Below are 23,654 nucleotides of genomic sequence, written 5' to 3'. Positions count from 1 at the left end.
TTTATTGTGTTTAACATGTGTGATATTCTTTTCTTGCTCATAGATTGAGAAAAGAGAGGTCGTTAATGATCACAGAGCTCAGTCTGGTGCTTTGCACTGAATTAACAGAAGAAGTGCTGGGAGAAAATGTGAAAGCAACATCAATGAAAGAATTGAAGTATGTAACTCTTCACTGTGGATTAGCCCCTCAAATTTTCTGCATTCTGCTGCAATCAATAATGGAAGTAAATTGGTTTTAGTTTAATCTTCATCCTGCAAAACAGGAGACAAGGCTTTCAGTTTCTATTTGTGTCTCTTGTTCTGCAGGCTTTGACAAGCAAGAGGCTACAGTTCCAAGCCAAACTTTAGCTCCTATTTCTTCTGCTGCTGCTCAGACTCTGCATCGCCAAGCAGAAGGCCAAGGTTCCATTTCCAGCTCTGGTTTAGTTTAGTTTAGTTTTGAGTTGGGTTTGTTTTTTGGGGGTGGGGGTGGTCTCACGTCAGCTAGAAGAGTAAGTGAACCATCACTTTGCCTTCCTTTTTTCCACCTCCACATGACTCTGAGGCAGAGGAAAAACTTCATGCCTTAGATTGCAGAAGAGTACTGCTTTTTTTTTTTTTACCCTCAAAGTAGAGAGTTGCGCGGGGACAGAAATCCCACCCGTCCCCGCCAAAGTCTCACCCGTCCCCACCCGTCCCCGCGAGGAATCCCCTCCGTCCCCGTGAGGAATCCCCTCCGTCCCCACCCGTCCCTATAAACTTCAGAAATAGTTATTTCATTTAATTATGCTACTGAATTAAAAGCTCTGGTAGAAACCCATTTACAAATAAGCAAAAAGACTTTATTAATTTGGAAATATTAATTGGGAAGAATACATACTTTGTAAACGGGTTTCTACCAGAGCCTCTTTTGTTAATAAATTTTTATCAACACAACTAATATACTACTTTATCCTGAAGCAAAAAAAAACCCCAAAAAGAAATAGAATTCTTTTCCTACCTTTGTTGCCTGGTTTCTGCTTTCCTCATGTTCTCATTCAGTTCCTTCCATCCACTGCCTCTCTTCCTTCTGCGTCTTCCATTTGCTCTGTTACTGTGCCTCTCCCTTTCTCCCCCCTTCCAAATTGATCTGGCACCCATCTTCTTCCCTTCGCTCCCCCCCATAGTCTGGCATCTCTGTCTTCTTCCCTGCCAGCGTCTTCTCCCCACTCTCTCTTCCCCATTTCCTTTCAGCGTCCTTCTCCCCCATGTCCTGTCAGCGTCCTTCTCCCCCCCTCTGTCTTCCCCATGTCCTTTCAGTGTCCTTCTCCCCCCTCTGTCTTCCCCATGTCCTTTCAATGTCCTTCTCCCCCCCCTCTGTCTTCCCCATGTCCTTTCAGTGTCCTTCTCCCCCCTCTGTCTTCCCCATGTCCTTTCAGCGTCCTTCTTCCTCTCTGTCTTCCCCATGGCCTTTAAGCGTCCTTCTCCACCCCCCCGTCTTCCCCATGGCCTTTCAGCATCCTTCTCCACACCCCCCGTCTTCCCCATGTCCTTTCAGCGTCCTTCTCCACCCCTTTGTTTTCCCCATGTCCTTTCAGCGTCCTTCTCCCCCCCCCCCCATCTTCCCCATATCCTGTCAGCGTCCTCCCCCTTCTGTCTTCCACAAATGCTTTCAGTGTCCTTCCCCCCCCCCGTCTTCCCCATGGCCTTTCAGCGTCCTTCTACACCCCTTTGTCTTCCCCAGTGCTTTCAGCGTCCTTCTCCCCCCTCCTTCTCTCCCGTCCCGGGTGCAGCACAGTCGACCAGGTCCCCTTACTTTTGTGGCGCTTCCCTGACCGACCGACCGACAACAGCCCTGGTCCGACAAACCTCCCTGCCCTTAACCACGAATCTAAATTTCCTTCTTACAGCTGCGATCCATGCGGGCAGAGGGGGGCGTTTCTCCGATCACCCTCATTACAATATTGGGCTGTTGTGAATTGGTCGGGTCTGCTTGAATCGGCCCGGATCAGACCCGTTCGTCAAGGTTAGTGAATCAAGCCCGTTCTATGGGATGTGAGTGGCTAATATGCACAGATGGAGAGAGGGACCTTGGGGTGATAGAGTCTGAAGATCTAAAGGCAAAGAAACAGTGTGAGAAGGCGGTGGCTGTTGCCAGAAGGATGCTAGGCTTTATAGAGAGAGGCGTGACCAGTAGAAGAAAGAAGATGTTGATGCCCCTGTACAGGTCGATGGTAAGGCCCCACTTGGATATTGTGTTCAATTTTGGAGACCATATCTAATAAAAAGACTTGAACTGGTCCAGAAGAATGTGATGAAAATGGTAGGAAGTTTGCGCCAGAAGATATATGAGGAGAGACTGGATGCCCTGAATATGAATACCCTAGAGCAGGGGTGTCAAACTCAATCACATAAGGGGCCAAAATCTTAAACATAGGCTAAGTCATGGGCCAAATTTTTAAATAAGATACTTAGGGGTCCTTTTATTAAGGTAAGCTAACCTTTAAAAAGGGATCGAGAGGTGACTCGGGGAGCTACAGACCGGTAAGTCTGACCTCGGTTCTGGGGAAAATGGCGGAAGCGCTGATAAAAGATAGCATCGAGGAGCATCTAGAGAGGCATAAACTTATGAAAACAAGCCAACATGGCTTCTGCAAGGGTAGATCATGCCTGACGAACTTATTGCACTTTTTTGAAAGAATTAACAAACGGATGGACAAAGGGGACCCCATAAACATTGTATACTTAGACTTCCAAAAAGCCTTTGACAAGGTACCCCATGAACGCCTACTTCGGAAACTAAAGAACCATGGGGTGGAAGGAGACGTACACATATGAATCAGGAATTGGTTGGAGGGCAGAAAGCAGAGTGAAGGGCCACTACTCGGACTGGAGGAAGATCACGAGTGGTGTTCCGCAGGGGTCGGTGCTTGGACCGCTGCTAGTCAATGCATTTATAAATGATCTAGAAATGGGGACGAAGAGCGAAGTAATAAAATTCGCAGATGACACCAAGCTATTCAGTGGGGCTAGGACTAAAGAGGACTGTGAAGATTTACAAAGGGACCTAAACAAACTAGGGGAGTGGGCGGTGAGATGGCAGATGAAGTTCAATGTAGAGAAATGCAAAGTCTTATACGTAGGAAACAGAAACCCGAGGTACAGCTACACGATGGGAGGGCTGTTATTGAGTGAGAGTTCCCAAGAAAGGGACTTGGGGGTAATAGTGGACATGACAATGAAGCCATCTGCACAATGCACAGCGGCTGCTAAGAAAGCAAATAGAATGCTAGGAATAATCAAGAAGGGTATTACAAGCAGAATGAAAGAAGTTATCCTGCCGTTGTATCGGGTGATGGTGTGCCCGCATCTGGAGTACTGTGTCAAATATTGGTCACCGTACCTAAAGAAGGATATGGTGATACTTGAGAGGTTTCAGAAGAGAGCAACGCGTTGGATAAAAGGTATGGAAAACCTTTCATACGCTGAAAGATTAGAGAGACTGAGGCTTTTTTCGCTGGAGAAGCGGAGACTTAGAGGGGATATGATAGAGACTTATAAGATCACGAAGGGCATAGAGAAAGTGGAGAGGGACAGATTCTTCAAACTTTCGACAACTACAAGAATGAGAGGGCATTCCGAAAAATTAAAAGGAGACAGATTCAGAACCAATGCTAAGAAGTTCTTCTTCACCCAACGGGTGGTGGACACCTGGAATGCACTTCCAGAGGGAGTGATAGGACAGGGTACGGTATTGGAGTTCAAGAAGGGATTGGACAATTTTCTGAAGGAAAAGGGGATAGAAGGGTATAGATAGAGGGCTAGTATACAGGTCCTGGACCTGATGGGCCGCCGTGTGAGTGGACGGTATTGGATTTCAAGAAGGGATTGGACAATTTTCTGAAGGAAAAGGGGATGGAAGGGTATAGATAGAGGGCTAGTATACAGGTCATGATGGGCCGCCACGTGAGCAGACTGCTGGGCATGATAGACCTCAGGTCTGACCCAGCAAAGGCACGGCTTATGGGCTTATGTTCTTACATGCTAAAGATTAGCACACGCTAAATGCGCCCCTTAGTCTTAGTAGAAGTATAGGGTTACAACCTCTCCAACCCCACACCGGCTCTGTGATGTAAACAAAATAAATAAAATAGACTTTTCCTCTCTCCTAGTTCACGCTTGCTGTCTAACTCCAGCTCAGGCAGGATACACATTTCAAATGTGACATATTGTAATCACAAAACAGCAAATAAAATTATTTTTTCTACCTTTTGTTGTCTGGTCATTATTCAAATCATGTTGGTCCCAGGCTCTGGTTGTCTTCTGATAAATTTGTTTGTCAGGATCTCTTGCCCATATGTCGTTTCCTTCTTTCTCTGTGATAACCATCCATCTCTGTCTTCCCCTTCCGTTTCCTTTCCCTCCTTCAGCGGTCTGGCATCTTTCCTTTTTTCCGTCTCCATCCCCACAGCTTCAGCAGTGGACCCCACCATCCTTAGATCCACCATCTCTCCTTTTCTCAACTACCCTTTCATCCAGCATATCTCCCTCCTTCCCCACCACCCCAGTGCCCACCGTCTCTCCCTTTCTCTTACCAACTACCCTCCTATCCAGTATATCTATCCCCCCCACACCATCCCTTGTGTCAAAATTCTATCCCTCCCTCCGTGTTCTTCTACACCAGGACCTGCATGTTTTCACCCTTCTTTCTAGTGTCCTTCGGCTTCCTGGTCTCACCTTCAAAGCAGCCTGCAGAGGATCACCGGTTGGCTATAGCAGTCCTATAAGGCTGCCGTCGGCCTCCGCAGCACTTTCCCTCTGTCATGGTCCTGCCCCTCCTCTGACATGTGGGACTACAGCAGAGAGAATATGCTGCGGAAGCTAAGGCAGCCTGCTAGGATCACTACAGCTGACCGGCGATTCTCTGCAGGCTGTTTTGAAGATGAGACCAGGAAGCTGGGAGAGAGATGGTGGACAATGAGATGGAAGGAGGGAAGGAACAGGGTATTTTCTTGTTGGCCTGAGTTTGACATCCCTGCCCTAGAGGAAAGGAGGGACAGGGGAGATATGATTCAGATGTTCAAATACTTGAAAGGTATTAACGTAGAACAATATCTATTCCAGAGAAAGGAAAATGGTAAAACCAGAGGGCTTAATTTGAGATTGAGGGGTGGTAGTCTCAAGAATAATGTTAGGACATTCTTCTTTATGATTGATGGTGAGAGTTCAATCAAGTGTGGGATGAACACAGAGGATCTGTAATCAGAAAATAATGGATATACATTGAAGGAACTAAGGCCAATACTGGGCCGGCTTACACAGTCTGTGTTCCATATATGGACATTCAGTTGAGGACGGGCTGGGAAGAGTTTCGATGGCTGGGATGGTTAAGATGGGCTGGAGTGAGCTTTGATGGAGACTCCAGTAGATAGAACCTAAGCACACTACCGGGCAGGATTCTGGGTTTCTGGCCTAGAAATATCTAAGGAAAAGGACCATTTAATTTAAATGATTAATTTATGGAGCATGTTTGATTGGGCAGACTGGATGGACCATTCAGGTCATTATCTGCCGTCATTTACTATGTTACTAAGTTATGTTACTATGATTTGTAATTTATTTTTAATATCCAGCATGGTACAGGAAGACTGGAAGGTAGCCAGCATAACACAGATTTTTTTAAAATGTTTTAGATGTGATCTGGGAAATTATATATGGACAGCTGACTGTCACATTGGTACCATGATAATAATAGAGACTATTATAAAGAACAAAATTACAGACCATATACATAAGCATGGATTAATAATAACTAATAATAACTTTATTTTTCTATACTGCCATAATCTTGCGACTTCTAGGCGGTTCACAATGAAGAATGGCTGTACAATCAGCGAATTACAGTAGATGAATAGATAAGGGGTCACTGAGGGTCTGATTACAAGGTGCAAGGTGATTGAAAGGAAAACTATATAAAGATTGCAGTTTAAGAATTATCTATTTTACATATTACATTGAAAATAATTGGACACCAGCGAGTAGCTGGATACAATTGTGAAGAGGAAATTTTAGCAGACAGGTGATATATGATACCTAAAGTGAAGAAGAAATTCAGGGTAAGGTGTGGTAGTTATGTTCGCGGGGAGAAAGTCTGGCTAGGACATGAATTTCTTAAACAAAGTGGTCTTTAATTCTTTCCGGAAGATGCTATAGGTCAGCCTAGTGACATCAATGAAATAATCTAGCCAAGATTGCTGTCTACCAGCTTGAAACTTCTATCCAGGAAGGTTCGATATCTGCAGCCAGTGATTTTCGGGTATGCAAAAAGGTTGCAGTTTCTGGTAGATCTAATGGGGGAGTAGAATTCGAAGTGAGGTAGAAGGTAGTTGTGGCCATTCCCCAGATTAGTTTGTAGCAAAAGCAGGAGAATTTGAATAGAATTCTTTCTTCAATTGGTAACCAGTGCAGCAGTCTGTAGAAGGGACTAAAGTGATCACTTTTCTTTAATAATAATAATAATAACTTTATTTTTGTATACCGCAATACCACAAACAGTTCAGAGCGGTTTACAATGTAAGAGACTGTACATATACAGCGAAGATACAATGTAAGGGAATGTACTATGCAGTTGAGAGCAAATTACAATGCAGGGACTGTACATATTTAGCATAGGTGTTAATACTGCAGAAAGCAAAGCAGAATTACTGTGCAAGAGTCTGTACATCTTCAACAGCGATATTTATACAGTGAAAGAAACGGTACGAGAGAGATCGGGGGAGGAGAGGTGGGAGGGTTTGGTTATTTGGAGGGGAGGGGTTCGAGAAATTTATCATAGAGGTAAGATTTGAGAGATTTCCTGAAGTATGAGTAAGATGGGGCAGATGAGATGAGGGTGGTCAGGCAATCTGTCCATCTGCCAGCTTGGAATGAGAGAGTTCTATTAAGGAATCTTTTGTAGGTGCATCCCTTTAGGGATGGTAGGTAAACAGATAGGCATTGCGTGTGCGAGTGGTACCTGGGAACGCAAAGTGGTGAGAGAGAGATATCGGGGATAAGCCAGTTAGGGTTTTGAAGCAGAGGCAGGCCGTAAGGCCCCTTGGTACCTCCCATACCACAGAGAACTGAAACAGAAATGCCGTGCTCTGGAACGAAAATGGAAAAAATCTAAATCCCCTACAGACAGACTCTCCTGGAGGGTCAACATTAAAATCTATAATACTATTCTAAAAAAAGCAAGGAAAAACTTCTACGGTGACAAAATCTCCAAATCCAACAATCAGAGTAACACATTATTTAACATCTGGCGTTCCTTAACCTCCAAAAATTACTCCATACTTCCCTCCTCCCCCTCAGCCAATTCGCTAGCAAAGTTCTTCAACGATAAGGTCTCCACCTTGAGGCGCTCCTTCCCACCTGCAATCTCCTACAAATCTCTGATTCCAATTGACCCCAACCCTATCCCAACAGACTCCTTCCCTATCCCAGCAGACAGATCCTGGTCTTCCTTCGAACTTGTTTCCGAATCCCTGGTCTATAATCTCTGCCTCAAATTGAAATCCTGCAACTGTACCTTGGATCCTTTCCCCTCCTACCTCTATGAGAACACTCCCCCTCAGGCCATCTCATCTCTTACCATTCTCTTAAACTCCGCCCTCCATTCGGGTCTATTCTCCCCAGAAATGGGCCATATTTCCTTAACCCCACTACTGAAAAAACCTGAGCTTGACCCCTCTACACCATCCAGCTACCGTCCAATAGCTAACATTCCCCTTCTTACCAAGATGCTAGAGTCCATCATATCCACTCAACTATCTTCCTACCTTGAGAAATTCACCATTCTTCAACCCTACCAATACGGCTTCCGTCCCAATTTCAGCACCGAATTCCTTCTGACCTCCTTAATCTCAAAAGTTCAATATCTCCATTCTCGCAACAAGTTCGCTGTCCTTCTTCAATTCGACCTCTCTGCAGCTTTTGATGTCGTCCATCATGATATTCTAATTTACCAACTCACCGAGATAGGCATAAACTCCACAGTCCTTGACTGGTTCTCGAAGTTCTTACGCTCCCGCTCCTACATAGTCAACATGAAAGGCACTTCTTCCTCCCCCTGGAACCCGATCTGTGGAGTCCCGCAAGGCTCACCTCTCTCTCCTATCCTCTTCAACATTTAAATGTCCTCCCTTAAATTCCTCCATCTCTCCCCCCTTGAAACACTCTACACTTACGCAGACGACATCTTTGTCCTCCTCGAGACCGACTGGAACCTCACCAACCTCTCGGCGAACATATCCTCATGTATATCGAACCTTCAATCCTGGGCCCACACTGTGCAGATGAAACTGAATGAATCTAAAACAAAACTTCTCTGGCTCGGCCCAAAATTGGACCAACTGCCCACCTCCATCCCACTGTCCTCTGGCCCCACTCTGCATCTTGAATATTCTAGTAAAGTTCTGGGAATCATCATTGACTCTACACTTTCCTTCAACGACCACCTCAACTCCCTAGTAAAAAAATGTTTCTTCAGCCTTCACATACTGAGAAAAGTGAGATCCTGTTTCCATCAAAAACACTTTGCCGTCCTTGTCCAATCCACCATCCTTTCCAGACTGGACTACTGCAACTCTATCTACCTTAGCCTAACAAAGAAAAACCTTCAAAGACTCCAGCGGATTCAGAATACCGCTGCTAAGCTTATCTTCGCAAAAAGCAAATTCGACCATGTCTCACCGCTTTTATCCAAGCTCCACTGGCTTCCGATTATCTCCAGAGTCCACTTCAAATGTGCCTGCCTCACTTTCAAGATCCTACACGGTATTCTCCTTCCCTTCATTCCTCTTTCTAACTCCTCTAACCCCAATTCTGCCAGATCCACCCAAAACCTGAAACTTTCTTTTCCCTCTCTAAAAGGCGTTTCACTTGTAGGAAAACTAGGTTCTTCCCTCCCTTTCAGAATCATTCAGCTCTGGAACAACCTTACCTCTCCTCTTAGGAATCTGAGCTCCCTCCAACTCTTCCGTAAACATCTGAAAACCTGGTTATTCTCAAAAATGTAACTCCTCCTCCCTCTCTGGCTATTCTAGTCCTCTAAATTTTCTCTTCATTTTGCCTCTTCCCTCCACTGGAGTTCCTTTCTACCCTAACTCTTATTAACCATGTCGAGCTTTACGAATGTAGAGATGATGCGGTATACAAACCTAAGGTTTAGATTAGATTAGATTAGAAGATGATTCTCGCTTCTAGTGGCAACCAGTGGCAACCAGTGAAGTTTTCTGTAGTAAGGGCTGATATGGTCTGACTTTTTGAGGCCATAGATTAGGCGGACGATGGTGTTTTGCATGAGTCTTAGACGTTTGATGGTTTTCTTGTAGGAGCCCAAATATATAATATTACAGTAATCTAGGGTGTTTAAGATTAGGGATTGGACTAGCAGTCTGAAGGAGAGGAAGTCGAAGTAATGTTTAATGGTGCAGAGTTTCCAGAGGGTATGAAAACATTTTTTGACCTGGGCATTGGTGTGGTCTTCGAAGGTCAAGCAGCGGTCTAGGATGACTCCAAGGATTTTGATGGTGGGATTAATAGGGTAAGTTAGACCGTTGAGTTGTAGGGTGGTGGTCGTTAATTTGTGATTGGGACTTGCAAGGAAGAGTCTAGTCTTTTCTGGATTTAGTTTCAGTTTAAACCGAGTTGTCCAGTGTTCGACCATGGTGAGTACTGATGAGATGTGCTGTTCTGTTTCTTGTGATAATGAGGAGATGGGGATGACAATTGTAATGTCATCTGCATAAATTTAGGATTTCAGTTTTTGGCCTGATAACATGTGTCCCAGTGATGCCATGTAGATATTGAATATTAAACGGATGGCCGTATTTTGAACTATTCGCAGTTTTCTTACGGTTTTTTTAGGTATCCCCAAGTAAATGATGTTACAGTAGTCCAGGGTGGATAGAATCAGTGACTGTACCAATAATCTGAAAGATAGAGGATCAAAATATTTTTTTATGGTTTTCAGTTTCCAAAGAGTGAAGAAGCATTTTTTTGTCACCGAATTTGTGTGATCGGTCATGGTCAATTGGGTATCTAGGGTGACTCCTAGTATTCTTATAGTTTTTAATATTGGGTGGTCGTGGCCGTTTATTTGTATTGTTGTTGTAGTGATTTTTTCCCTTACGCTTGCCAGGAAAATTTTGTTTTTTCTGAGTTTAGTTTCAATTAAAAATTTGTAGTCCATTGTTCAATTTCAGTCATGATGAAGGAGATGTGTTTGGAGGTGGCATTCGTTACATTTGTTATTGGAATTAATATAGAGATGTCATCTGCGTAAATGTAATATATTAGGTTTAACTTTTGCAGTAGGTGACCTAGGGAGGAGATGTATATGTTAAACAAGGTGGGAGATAGGGGGAACCTTGAGGAACTCCCAAGGGGCTTTTCCAGGATTCAGAGTAATTCCCATCGTTGACCACTTGATATGATCGTTTAGTTAAGAAGCCTTGGAACCAGGTCCACATTCTTCCCGATAGTCCCATTGCATCTAGGCACGTGAGCATTATTTTGTGGTCCACTAGGTCAAAGGTGCTACTAAAGTCTAATTGTAAGATCAGGGCGCTGGTGCTTTGATTGAAGAGATCATATAGGTGATTAAGGAGAGAGCCTAGGAATGTCTCGGTGCTGAATCCTTTTCTAAAACCTGATTGGTGATCATTTAAGAGATTGAATTTATCTAAGTGATTAACTAGTTCCAGGTTGACCAACCCTTCCAGCATTTTGGTGAAGAAGGGGGTGCTTGCAATGGGTCTGTAGTTGGACGTCAAAGTGAGTGAGGTCTTCTGGTCTTTGGGGATGGGTGTGATTAGAATGTGTCCCATATTTTCCTGTTAAATTCCACTTTTAAGAGTGGATGTTGCCCAGTTAAATAGATCCCTTTTGAATTCGGGTACTGCAACTTGCATGATCTGAGATGGGCATTCGTCTAGTAGACAGTTTGATTTGGCGTATTTATTGAATAATGTGAGGAAGTTGTTCCAAACAGGGTGCTCGAATTGATTCCAGATCATATCGACATTGGGCTCTCTTTCCTGTGGTATGAACTGGAATATGAAGTTGGGTGAAGTAGAAGGTATTGAGGCTCTTAAATCTATGATTTTTTTGCTAAAGTGGTCAGCGAGGGTGTTGGCCGTTGGTATCCGTTCATTATGATTTTTTAGGATCTGTGTAGTGTCTGTTAGTTTGTTCACTAGTTTGAACAGTTCTCTACTGTTAGTATCGACTGCTCCTTTTTTTTGTGCATAGCAATTGTAATGCTTTTCTTTTATCAGATTTTTGTAGTTTTTCATTTTATGTTTCCAATTGATTTTGTCTTCCTCATTGGCAGTTTTTAGCCATAATCTTTCAAGTTGTCTGAGTTCTTTTTTGAGGGCTAATAGTTCGGCATCATACCATTCTTTCGATGCCCATGTATTCTTTTTGTATGTTTGAACAGGAGCTATTTGGTTTAGTATATCTTTGCTGAATTTTTCCCATCTGGTAGGGAAATCTTGTTCTTCCTCTGGTTTGGGGTGTAGTTCATAGTGGGTCCAGAATTCTGTTGGATTGGTGATTCTTCTGCAGGTGACAATTTTTTACTGTTTGGCTTTGTTTGTGTGTTTTGCAATAGAATATTTCTTTTGCCAATGTAATTCAAAATTGTGAATATAGTGATCTGACCATATGCATTTTTCCCAGTTTCCTATGTGGTATTGAATCTTTGGATTAGTGAGGTCTTTGTGGGAAAAGGTGACGTTGTCCAGTTGGTGTCCCTTTTCGTGTGTTTCCTCTTTGTTTGGTATTCCGTAGCCCAGGGTAGTTAGGAATGTGTCGATTTCAATCACTTCCGGTTTTTCCACTTGTTCTAGGTGGACGTTTATATCTCCCAGTAGAATGTTGTATGTTCCTTTTATGGTGTTGGCCGAGAGGAATTCAAAGAATTCTTCTTTTGCACTTGTCCATTGAGACAGAGCCAACATGAATACAGCCACCAATCTTCTAAGTTTCTTTGAAGGAGTGAATAAACATGGTTAAAGGTGAGCTGGTCAATATTGTATTTCTGGATTTTTAAAAATTCATTTGAAAAGGAGGGATAGGAGGTTACATATATTTCTTTATCTGAATCTGACAGGATTTTCTCCATAAGAACATAAGAATTGCTGCTGCTGGGTCAGACCAGTGGACCCAGTAGTCTGCTCTTGCGGCGGTCCTTAGGTTAAAGACCAGTGCCCTAACTGAGACTAGCCTTACCTGCGTAGGTTCTGGTTCAGCAGGAATTTGTCTAACTTTATCTTCAAACCCTGGAGGGTGTTTTCCCCTATAACAGCCTCCAGAAGAATGTTACAGTTTTCTACCACTCTCTGGGTGAAGAAGAACTTCCTTCATTTGTACGGAATCTATCCTCTTTTAACTTTAGAGAGTGCCCTCTCATTCTCTCTACCTTGGAGAGGGTGAACAACCTATCTTTATCTACTAAGTCTATTCCCTTCATTATCTTGACTGTTTCGATCATGTCCCCTCTCAGTCTCCTCTTTTCAAGGGAGAGGTGGCCCAGTTTCTCTAATCTCTCACTGTATGGCAACTCTTCCAGCCCCTTAACCATTTAGTTGCTCTTCTCTGGACACTTTTGAGTAGTACTGTGTCCTTCATGTGCCGCGACCAGTGCTGGACGCAGTATTCCAGGTGAGGGAGTACCATGGCTCGGTACAGCGGCATAAAAACCTTCTCTGATCTGTTTGTGATCCCCTTATTAATTATTCCTAGCATTCTGTTTGCCCTTTTCGCTGCCGCACATTGCGTGGTCGGCTTCATTGACTTGTCAACCAGTACTCCCAAGTCTGTTCCTGGAGGGTCTCTCCGAGTACCGCACTGAATTCGTGTATAAGATTTTTGTTACCGACATGCATCACCATACACTTATCCACGTTAAACCTCATTTGCCATGTCACGGCTAATTTCTCAAGCGTATTTATGTCACGTTGCAGGTCTTCGCAAATCTTCTGCATCTTCACCGCTCTGAATAACTTTGTATCATCCGCAAATTTAATCACTTTGCTTGTCGTACTAATTTCCAGGTCATTTATAAATATGTTGAAGAGCACGGGTCCAAGCACCGAACCCTGCAGCATTCCACTCGTGACGCTTTTCCAGTCCGAGTATTGTCCATTTACCCCCACTCTCTGTTTCCTATTCGCCAGCCAGTTTTTAATCCACGTGAGTATTTCACCTTCGATTCCATGGCTCGCAATTTTTTCGAAGTAGTCATTCATGCGGGACCATGTGAAACGCCTTCTGAAAATCCAGATATACAATGTCGACTGGGTCACCCTTGTCTATCTGCCTGTTTACTCCCTCGAAGAAGTGCAACAAGTTCGTCAAGCAAGATCTTCCTTTGCTGAAGCCGTGTTGGCTGGTCCTCATCAGATTGTGTCTGTCAAGATGATCAACGATGCTGTCCTTTATCAGCGCCTCTACCATCTTTCCCAGTACTAAGGTCAGACTCACCGGTCTGTAGTTTCCCGGATCTCCCCTCAAACCTTTCTTGAAGATCGGCATAACATTCGCCACTTTCCAGTCTTCCGGAATCCTTCCTGATTTGATCGACAGATTGGCTATTATTTGAAGCAGTTCAGCTATATCCCCTTTCAGTTCCTTGATTACCCTCGGATGGATGCCATCCGGTCCTGGGGATTTATTGTTTTTAAGCCTATCAATCTGCCTGCATACCTCTTCTAGACTGACCATCAACCTTGTCAGTTTCCCTTCTTTGTTTCCTGCATATAGCCCGTCGGCTTCCAGTATGTTGTGTATATCCTCGGTAAATACAGACGCAAAAAATGTGTTCAGTTTGTTGGCGATGGTTTTGTCCTCCTTTAGCTCTCCCTTTATTCCATGGTCATCCAACGGCCCTATCGCTTCCTTCGTGGGTTGTTTCCCCTTAATATATCGAAAGAACGGCTTGAAGTTTTTTGCCTCCTTGGCTATTTTTTCCTCGTAGTCTCTTTTGGCTCCTCTTACCGCTTTATGGCACCTGCTTTGATGTTGTTTGTGCTTTTTCCAGTTTTCGTCCGTTTTTGACCTTTTCCGTTCCTTAAATGAAGTTTTGTTGTCTCTGATCGCTTCATTCACCTCTACAGTGAGCCATGCCGGTTCCTTGTTCTTTTTCCTCTTGGATCCCTTGTTGATATGCGCCTTGTTGATCCCTTGTTGATTTTGCGCCTCGGTGACTGTGTCCTTAAAAAGGGACCCTGGTTGCTCGTGTTTTTACAGTGCTTATCCTCTTCTTAATCTTCTTCCCCACCATGAGTCTAATCCCTTTGTAATTCCCTTTTCGGAAGTTCAGTGCTATCATTCTGGATCGATGTTTTGCCCCTGTGTCCAGGTTGAAGCGGATCATATTGTGATCATTGCTTCCTAGCGTCCCTTCTACTTCTACACCTTGCGCCGGTCCTCGTAGTCCATTTAGAATTAAATCCAGAATTGCATTTTCTCTCGTATTTTCCTTGACAAGTTGTTTCAGGAAGCAATCGCCTACAGCATCCAGGAACTTGGTCTCCCTACTGCAACCGGAGGTGCCTAGGTCCCAGTCTATCCTCGGATAATTTTATCTCGTCTGTCATTTCTCCATCAATTTCTTCGGACTGCCTGGGGGTTGGTAGTAGATGCCGATCTTGGTGTCTGTTCTATTTGTTCCCAGAATTTTGACCCATAGAGACTCTTCATTTCCTGCGTGTGCTCTCCTGTAGACTCAATTCCTTCTTTGACTTATAGGGCAATACCCCCACCTTTTTGACCCACTCTGTCTCTGGCGTATAGCTTGTTTCCCAGTAGCAGTGTCCCAGACGTTTTCCTCGTTCCACCATGTTTCTGTGATGTCGATGATGTCAAGATTATCTTTTTGTGCCATAGTTTCCAATTCCCCCATCTTATTCCTTAGGCTCCTTGCTTTCATGTACATACACTTGAGTTTGTGGCCTGTTATTTTCTTGCATTTTCTTCCCTCTTATGTCCCTTTTGATCCGTCAAGATTTTTGTCTTGCCTATGATCTGGTGATTCTTCCCTGCTATCTTCCTGCATGGTATCATCTAGGTATACTGGTTCCCAAACCATCGACTCTTAGTCAACTGTCAGCTGTCAACTGAGAGGATTTTCTCTAAGTTCACTAGAAATGTTAAAGATGCACTGTTTTATAGTTTCAGTCTTGTTGATCACTGATCTCATGTTAATATATCCACATGAGATTGAGGAAAGTATGACTTCATTAGTGTAAGTGGTTGTCCGAGTTTGGTTTAGTGATGTGATTGTGGTGTGGTTTTTGGTGTCTTGTGTAATCCAACCAGCGCTGGGATTACCCATTGCATGTGGTCATAAGAATAGCCTGTGTACTCAACAACTAGGGAAATAAGTACAGATATTCTGTGATATTGTAAATAATCACAATCCAATATCACAGCTCTAAATAATTATTCAATAAATAAATAAATAATTGTGTAAAATGCTCAGACCCTACAACCAACGTTGTTCAGTGTAAAAACTAAACTAAGGTTACCAGTGGGACCATCATTGCCTATACAGTCCCTTGCCTCCCTAAGTCACCAAACATTAACCAGATACAACACTATGTAATGGTAACATCTGAAACTGTAGATGGGAGGCCCCTTGTTGGTCAAATCGGCAGTCAAAGACTGGAACCATGAAAGTACTTGTGCTCTTAAAGTGCTTGTATTAAAAATAACTAAGTGCCATGCTGAGAAACCAAGCCCCTTGACTCAAGTTTCGTGTCCTTCTTCAGGAGGGATCACTAATAAATACAATAAAACAGATTAGAATGGAAGTTAAACCTCGAATCCGTTGTTATAAATCAATATAACCCTACTTCATTTGTAAACATACACTGAAACTACTCTTTCCAACTTCACTATACTGCTTACTAAACTTCTAAACTCTTTATGCAAACTCGTTAACAATAACATACCTTCTCTCGTCTGATACTAACCTGGAGGGAAACCGGCTGTGAGTGAGCTTAGAGTGAGCAAATTCCTTCAGTTATGAAGGATTTGTTCTGATGAAAGTGATTTTGATAATCAGGCCTCTGTTATGAGTCAAAAGTTTAAACAAAGAGGGAACCCGGGAAGAGTAGTGAGGAGAGCTTGGAAGAGGGCCAAATACTGCCAGTGTCAGTGGTTAATACATTCCCATTCTCAAAGATCTAAGGATAACTTAGCATGTGTTTTACCATATACCATATACCATCAATAGTTATTCTATAAAAAGAATTATACAGAAATATTAGTCAATACTCCAATATCATGATATTTTTACCCTAAGTCCTAAATTTGCTTTTTCTAGGTCCCATAACCTGGGCGAACTTTTGAAATACAAGCATTTTAATCGGGTCATCAATAGGGCTGTCCCCCATTCTATGTGTGGTAAATGCAGCCAATGTCAGTATGTTTTACAGCAGGATTATGTGGTTATTCCTTACAGTGTTGGTAAGCGTTTTTTCCTCACCACAGGCACAGATTGTGACTCCAGTGGAGTGGTGTATTGTGTGGTTTGCCCTTGCAGCAAGTATTATATTGACCACACAGTTAGGAAGATTAAGATTCGCATTACTGAACATTTGAGCAACATTCGCAGAAGCTGGGTTACGGCTCCATTAGTTTCTCATTGGTTGGAAATGGGCCATACCACTGAAGCATTTAGGTATACAGTCCTCTTCCAAGCGTTCAGTTTTACAGGTGATTTGACAAATTTGTTATCTCTCAGAGAACATAAGTTCATTTTCAATTGGTCTACATTAATCCCTCATGAGCTAAATGCTGAAATTGATTGGTTTCAATTGTAGTTCCTTCAGGCTTTGGCATGAATGTTATGGTAATGAGATGACGCATATCGCATTCATCTGGGTTCCATTTTGGGGAAGGACTTAAAGTGGGCGTTTTTGTTTCTAAGCTCACTCGCAGCCCGGGCTGGTTTCCCTCCGGTTTAGTATCAGCCAAGAGAAGGTATGTTATTGTTAATGAGTTTGCATAAAGAGTTTATAGGTTTAGCAAGCAGTATAGCGAAGTTGGAAAGAGTAGTTTCAGTGTAGGTTTACAAATGAAGTAGGGTTATATTGATTTATAACAACGGATTTGAGGTTTAACTTCCATTCTAATCTATTTTATTATTTTATTGCATTTATTAGTGATCCCTCCTGAAGGACACGAAACTCGAGTCGAGGGACTCAGTTTCTCAGCATGGCATTTAGTTATTTTTAACACAAGCACTTTCATGTTTCCAGTCTATGACTGCCGATTTGACCAACAAGGGGCCTCCCATCTATAATTTCAGATAAGTTACCATTACATAGTGTTGTATCTGGTTAATGATTGGTGACTTAGGGAGGCAAGGGACTGTATAGTTGATGATGGTCCCACTGGCAACCATAGTTGAGTGTTTACACTGAACAATGTTGGTTGTAGGGTCTGAGCACTTTACACAATTAAATAATTATTTATTAATTTAGAGCTGTGATATTGGATTATGATCATAAGAATAGCCTTAAATGTGTCTGAACTGCAGGCTTTCTTTTGTAGGCCTTTCTTAGCGTTCTCTAAGGAGCAGGTCGTGCTACAGCCGGTTCCCTCCTTTCTGCTGAAGGTGGTTTAGCCTTTTCATGTCAGCCACTCCGTGGTCCTCCCGGCCTTGGGTAGTCGGGAGGGCTCTTTGAAGTAGAGACATTTATGCAAATCGGATGTCCGTAGGGTCCTTTGCTCTTTTGTTCAGCTCAGGAATTCCAGAAATCAGATCGTCTTTTTGTCCTCTTAGCGGGTCCTCATAAGAAGAACGGTGCTTCCAAAGCTACCATTGCACGATAGATCAAGGAGGCTATTGCTTTGGGGTACCTTCTTCACAAGATGCCTGTTCTGGAATTTCTCAAAGTTCATTCCACTTAGGGTCAGGCAGATTCTTGAGCTGAGTCTTCTCTTGTACCTCCGGTAGATATCTGTAAAACTGCAGTTTGGTCTTCTCTGCATTCTTTTGTGCGTGCTGTACAATAGTGCCACTGTGTAGACATTCAGGCGCGTCGAGACACAGTGCTCAGTGAGCGCGTTCTAGTGGCGGACCTTCGGGGGTCCCACTCATGATGGGTGTTGCTTTGGTATGTCCCATCCGTTTCTGTGCTGGTCTGGAGGAATGATGAAGAAGGAGAAATTAGGTCCTTACCTGCTAATTTTCTTTCTTTTAGTCCCTCCAGACCGACACAGAACCCTACCCTGTCGTGTTATTTGGTGTTTTTCGCAAAGAGTACAGTTTTTTTTTCTGCGTGTGTTGGTTGATTGTTGGGGGAGCTACAAAGGTAGCAGCATTTGGTTTGTCTGGTTTAGCTGGCAAACTGGGGGACGTTTGGCAAAGGTTCTTGTTCTAATCAGTATCCAACAGTGTTTTCCTGGTCCACTTGGGGCTAGGCTTATGTTTTTTCTCCATGTGAGTCGTATGTTCTCAATCAGCCTAGTTGATTTCTGCTTGGCTATTCATAAAGACTGATTGTAAGAGGGACTGTACAGCCCACTTGTACTGATGCCAAAAGTCAGTGTGTCAGTCTCCATCTGTTGGCAGAGGAGCGTAAACCCATCTGTTTCTGTGCTGGTCTGGAGAGACTAATTAGAAAGAAAATTAGCAGGTAAGGACCTAATTTCTCCTTTCATCATCCACCATCTGCAGTCATTTTCTTTATTTTTTATTTAATTTCTGTCAGAGCTGAAAATTCAAGTTCACAAAGATTCAAACAGTAACAATGCCTTGATTGCTTTGTTTCACATGTTAGAATTACAACTCCATAAAAAAATAAAGCTAAAATTACTTGCCATTAGTTTTCAAGGACCAATCATGTGAAAGAATGATTCTTTTCTGGGTGGTTGTATCCTTACACAAGTTCATAATATTGACAGATGTGTAATCTATTCTAGTGTATATTTATGAAGAGAATTTTTAAAAATAAAGTAAAATTCTGAAATCTCTCACAGCATACCCAGAATCTCTTTGGGGTACATTACTGTGCCATGGCACACAGTTTGAGAGACACTGCTGTAAAAGATCTGCTCGATGAATTACAACCCAGCTTTTTATTCCTAACAAACATGGATACCAAGGCAAGATGACCCCAGATTACAACTACGCTACCCATTAAACTACAAAAACACCCAATTATCAAGACTTTGTCACAGGGGTGGCAGCTTGACGATACTGCTCAAATAATCTCACATCAAAATCATGGAATCTATACCTGTCACCTCACTAACAATAGAAATAAAAAGCGACTCATGCCAATGCCCCATCTGCTGCATACTATTCTACATCCCTCCTGGAAAGTGGTTAAAAGCTGAACCACAGTTCTCGGACATCATCTCAAGAATCATGACACAATATGATTCCACTTTCATTGTAGGAGATCTCAACCTCCATCTAGACTCAACCTCAAACTCTCAAATCCTGAAATTCCTCAACCTCTTAAATGAGCTAGACCTCAAACCCCTGTTTCAACAACCCATACACGAAATAGGCCACCAGTTGGATCTACTTGCCTCCTCCATTTCAGCAAAAAGCACAAACTACCTAGAATTTTATTCCCTATCCAAAGTACCTTGGTTGGACTACCTACTCCTAAAATTCACCATATTTTGAAAAGAGATATCAAGAATCAAACTGATCCCCCCCCCACCACCAACCTGGAGTGGCCTCTTATTATAGAAACAAAATAACTCCTGAATCATATGGAATGAGATAAATAACTCATTATTATTTCTCCCGATTCCTGAACAAGACTTCCTGGACATTGGAAAATGATCAATGAACAAACCCAAAACAAACGTGCCCCGCTCAAATGGTTGAACTCAGCTCTTATGTCCCTAAAAAGAGTTTGCCGACAAGCCAAGTGCTACTGGTATAAACACCCATCCCTGGAAAATAAGATTAAATGCGCCAGAAAATCCTAGAATATAAATAACTATTGACATCAAAGAAGAAAACGTACTACTCTAAACAGATCAACAAAAAAGATAATCTTAAAATCAACAAACTGTTCTCAATATATATATTGGATAACCTTACCAACATGAACAAGATTACAAATAGCAACAACACTTCAATTTTGACAGCCCCACAACTAGCCAACTATTTTAAAACAAAGATTCAATCCACTTGAGACCAGCTACCCCCCACCAATCCAGCCAGACCCACTACAACAATGCCACCTATGGAAATATTGGCAGACAGATCTTGGAATGATTTTGAGGAGATTACATTCAAAAACATACTTGACATCTGCCTGCCTTACCTTACCTGATCAAAGCAGCCACCCTGACAATTATAGGAAAAATAACCCTATTGTTCAACTATCGCCTAAAAACTGGCCATTTCCCCAAATCAGGAGGAGGAATTATCTTAACACTCACTCATAAGAACCCAAAACTCTGCCCTCTGATGTGACCAATTAGGCCAGTAGCTTCCATCCCCCTATTCATCAAAAGAATGGAGAGATATGTAACAGAGCTCCTTCAGTATCCTCGAATGTAGACCATCTGGCCCCATTGCTTTGTCTACTTTTATTTTAGCTAGCTCCTCACCAACACAACCTTCTGAAAATCTATCAGGGTCTGCCACTACGCCATCCCTATTTGCATTTGTCACTTGCGGTCCTGCTCACAGCGCTTCAGCCTTGGACACAGAACAGAAACATTTGTTAAGCAATTCAGCCATTTTTTTTTTTTAATCAGCTTCTATGTATTTCTCCACTTCACTTTTGAGTCTCCCAATGCTACTTTTCCACTTCTTCCTATCACTGATATATGTTAAAAAATATCTTTGTCTCCCTGTTTTACCGTATTAGCTATTTTTTCTTCTATTTGTATCTTTCCTGACTACTCTACCAACCTCTCCTAAGTTTTCCAGATATTTTTGCCTGTCTGCCTCTTTCTGCAATCTTTTGTAGTTGTTCACCCTCTCCAAGGTAGGGTGAATGAGAGGACACTCTCTAAAGTTGAAAGGGGATAGATTCCATATAAATGTAAGGAAGTTCTTCACCCAAAGAGTGGTAGAAAACTGGAACGCTCTTCCAGAATCTGTCATAGGGGAAAACACCCTCCAGGGATTCAAGACAAAGTTAGACAAGTTCCTGCTGAACAAGAACGTGCGCAGGTAGGGTTGGTCTCAGTTAGGGCGCTGGTCTTTGACCAGAGGGCCGCCCCGTGAGCGGACTGCTGGGCATGATGGACCACTGGTCTGACCCAGCAGCGGCAATTCTTATGTTCTAGAACAACTCTAATGCTACCTACAAAGCTTCAATATCCTCCACCCTTCACAATCGGGATTTAGGAACAATCACAGGTTGCGGCACTAGTAACGTACGACAAAGAGCTACTTACCAAGGGTCACAGCGCAATCATAATCCAATTTTACCTAATCAGTGCATTTGACCTAGTAGACTTCGATCAAATAGATGGAGTCGGTCCAGAGGAAGGCTTCTAAAATGGTATGTGGTCTTCATCATAAGGCATATGAGAACAGACGTAAAAATCTTAATCTGTATATTTTGGAGGAATGGCGGGAGAGGGGAGATATGATAGAGACATTTAAATATCTATGTGGCGTAAATGCGCATGAGTTGAGTCTTTCATGAGTTGAGTCTTTCATTTGAAAGGAATCCCTGGAATGAGAGGGCATAGGATGAAGTTAAGAGGTGATAGGCTCCGGAGTAATCTAAGGAAATACTTTTTTACAGAAAGGGGGGTAGATGCATGGAACAGTCTCTCAGAAGAGGTGGTGGAGACAGAGTCTGTGTCTGAATTCAAGAGGGCCTGGGATAGGCACGTGGGATATCTCAGAGACAGAAAGAGATAATGGTTATTGCGGATGGGCAGACTAGATGGGCCATTTGGCCTTTATCTGCCATTATGTTTCTATGTTTCAGCAATTTTGGATTCAGCAGCCCGGTCCTTTCCTGGTTCCAAGGCTTCATAACCACTCAGCACTGTTCAGTATGTAAGGATGGAGAACTTTCTGATAGCTGGCACCCTTTAAGTATGTTCCCGCAAGGATCTCCAATTTCACAATCAGTGTTCAACCTCCTAATGCAATCCTTGGGAGCCGACCTAGATCTCATATGAATAATACATTTCACCTTGTGGATAGCATAGCGATCATACTACCTGTAATGGCTGCATTAGTCAGTACCCTCACTGCTGTCAAAAAATGTGTCTGAATCATAGAAAACTGGTCCTTGACCCACCGTCTCAAACTAAACAAGAATAAAACCAAATTCTTTTGGCTCTGACCCTTGGCTTATCCATGCTACACTTCCAAGGATCATAATAGAATACATAGACTTTCCATTATAACTACAATTCCGAAACGTAGGAGTAGAAATTGATAACCACCTATCCATGAAAAGCCAAGAACAATCGATAATAAAACAATCTTTCCTTGTGATGTGAAAGTTAAGATCCATCATAAAATACCTCCTTCTACTACCTCTGCCAACTGAGAAGGATCAAACCCTACATCTCCACACCTGACCTAGCCCAACTCCTCTATGCCTATGTCCTCTCCAGGATAGATTACTGCAACTCTCTATTTAATGGAGTAGCCAAAAAAGATCTCAAGCACCTCCAGCGGGTACAAAATGCAGCAGTCCGCCTCCTACACAGCCTCAACTACCACGATCACATCTCTCCAGCCCTCCGCATTGAACACTGGCTTCCAATTAACCAACGCTGCGCATTCAAGACCCTGATAATAGCACATAAAATAATTTATGCTACCTGCTTATATAGAATCCAAGCTAACCCTGTACACCCCCACCTGCCCCCTCTGCTCGAAAATGGAGAAACGCCTATGCATCCCCCCCAGGAAGGTCCCTCCTGTCAGAAACCACCTGCAAACGCTCCTACAGCCACTGCATCCCCCAACTCTGGAACCAACTCCCCCCCACAAATCAGATTACAGAACTCATTGATGACCTTCTGGAAAGTGGTAAAGACCCTCCTCTTCAACTAAAATTCAACCGCAGTGTACGCCTCACCCCCTCCCTTAAGCCCCCCTCCCCTCTATTTTCTCTTTTCCATCCTAAACTTGTACTTAAATTGCTGTACAGTCCTTGTACTTAAACTACTGTATAGTTTTGTAGTGTCCAAATGTACTCCACTGTGAATGTTTGTTTGTTGGCAGTTCTGAGCTACTGGGAGGATGGGATAAAAATCAAAATAAATAAATAAAATAGATCCAAGAAGGCTGCGACTATCTGATTGCTGCTGAGACACAACAAACAAAAACCAAAAAGAATGACCCCAAAGTATCCACAGAGAAGAAAATCCAGAGGAAAGCAAAAGAAACTCTGTGGAGTGACAATGTTTCTTAAAAGAATTTTATTTGTAAATGTCAAAGTTCCAAAAGTACACTAAAATCATCCACATAAAAATTAAGTAATCCACATAAAAACCTTAAAGGACCTAGTCCACTAGGGGCACAAGACCCAAAACGGTCTGTGTTTCGACAAAAAATCTTCTTCAGGGGTACCTGAAGGTCCTATAATGGTGAATAAGTGGAGAAACTAATATGTGGTGAGCAGTGAGAAAGACACTGCATTCAAAATTCAAGCAGCGTCTTTCTCGCAACATATTAGATT

The 23,654-nt window shown here is 42.8% G+C and overlaps 1 protein-coding gene across 1 annotated transcript in view; it reads left to right on the top strand.

Moving 5' to 3' along the window:
• The window catches only part of MCM3AP (minichromosome maintenance complex component 3 associated protein), a 556,273-nt gene that overhangs the window by 314,667 nt on the left and 217,952 nt on the right, over positions 1-23,654 (top strand). Inside the window, 1 exon segment of the mRNA XM_033944925.1 lies at positions 44-157. Coding sequence (XP_033800816.1) covers positions 44-157 — 114 coding nt within the window.

The sequence above is a fragment of the Geotrypetes seraphini genome, chromosome 5 (assembly GCF_902459505.1).
Source record: "Geotrypetes seraphini chromosome 5, aGeoSer1.1, whole genome shotgun sequence".
NCBI classification, from domain to species: Eukaryota; Metazoa; Chordata; class Amphibia; order Gymnophiona; family Dermophiidae; genus Geotrypetes; species Geotrypetes seraphini.
The sequence above is the reverse complement of the archived record's forward strand: the minus strand, read 5'-3'. Positions and strand labels throughout refer to the sequence as shown.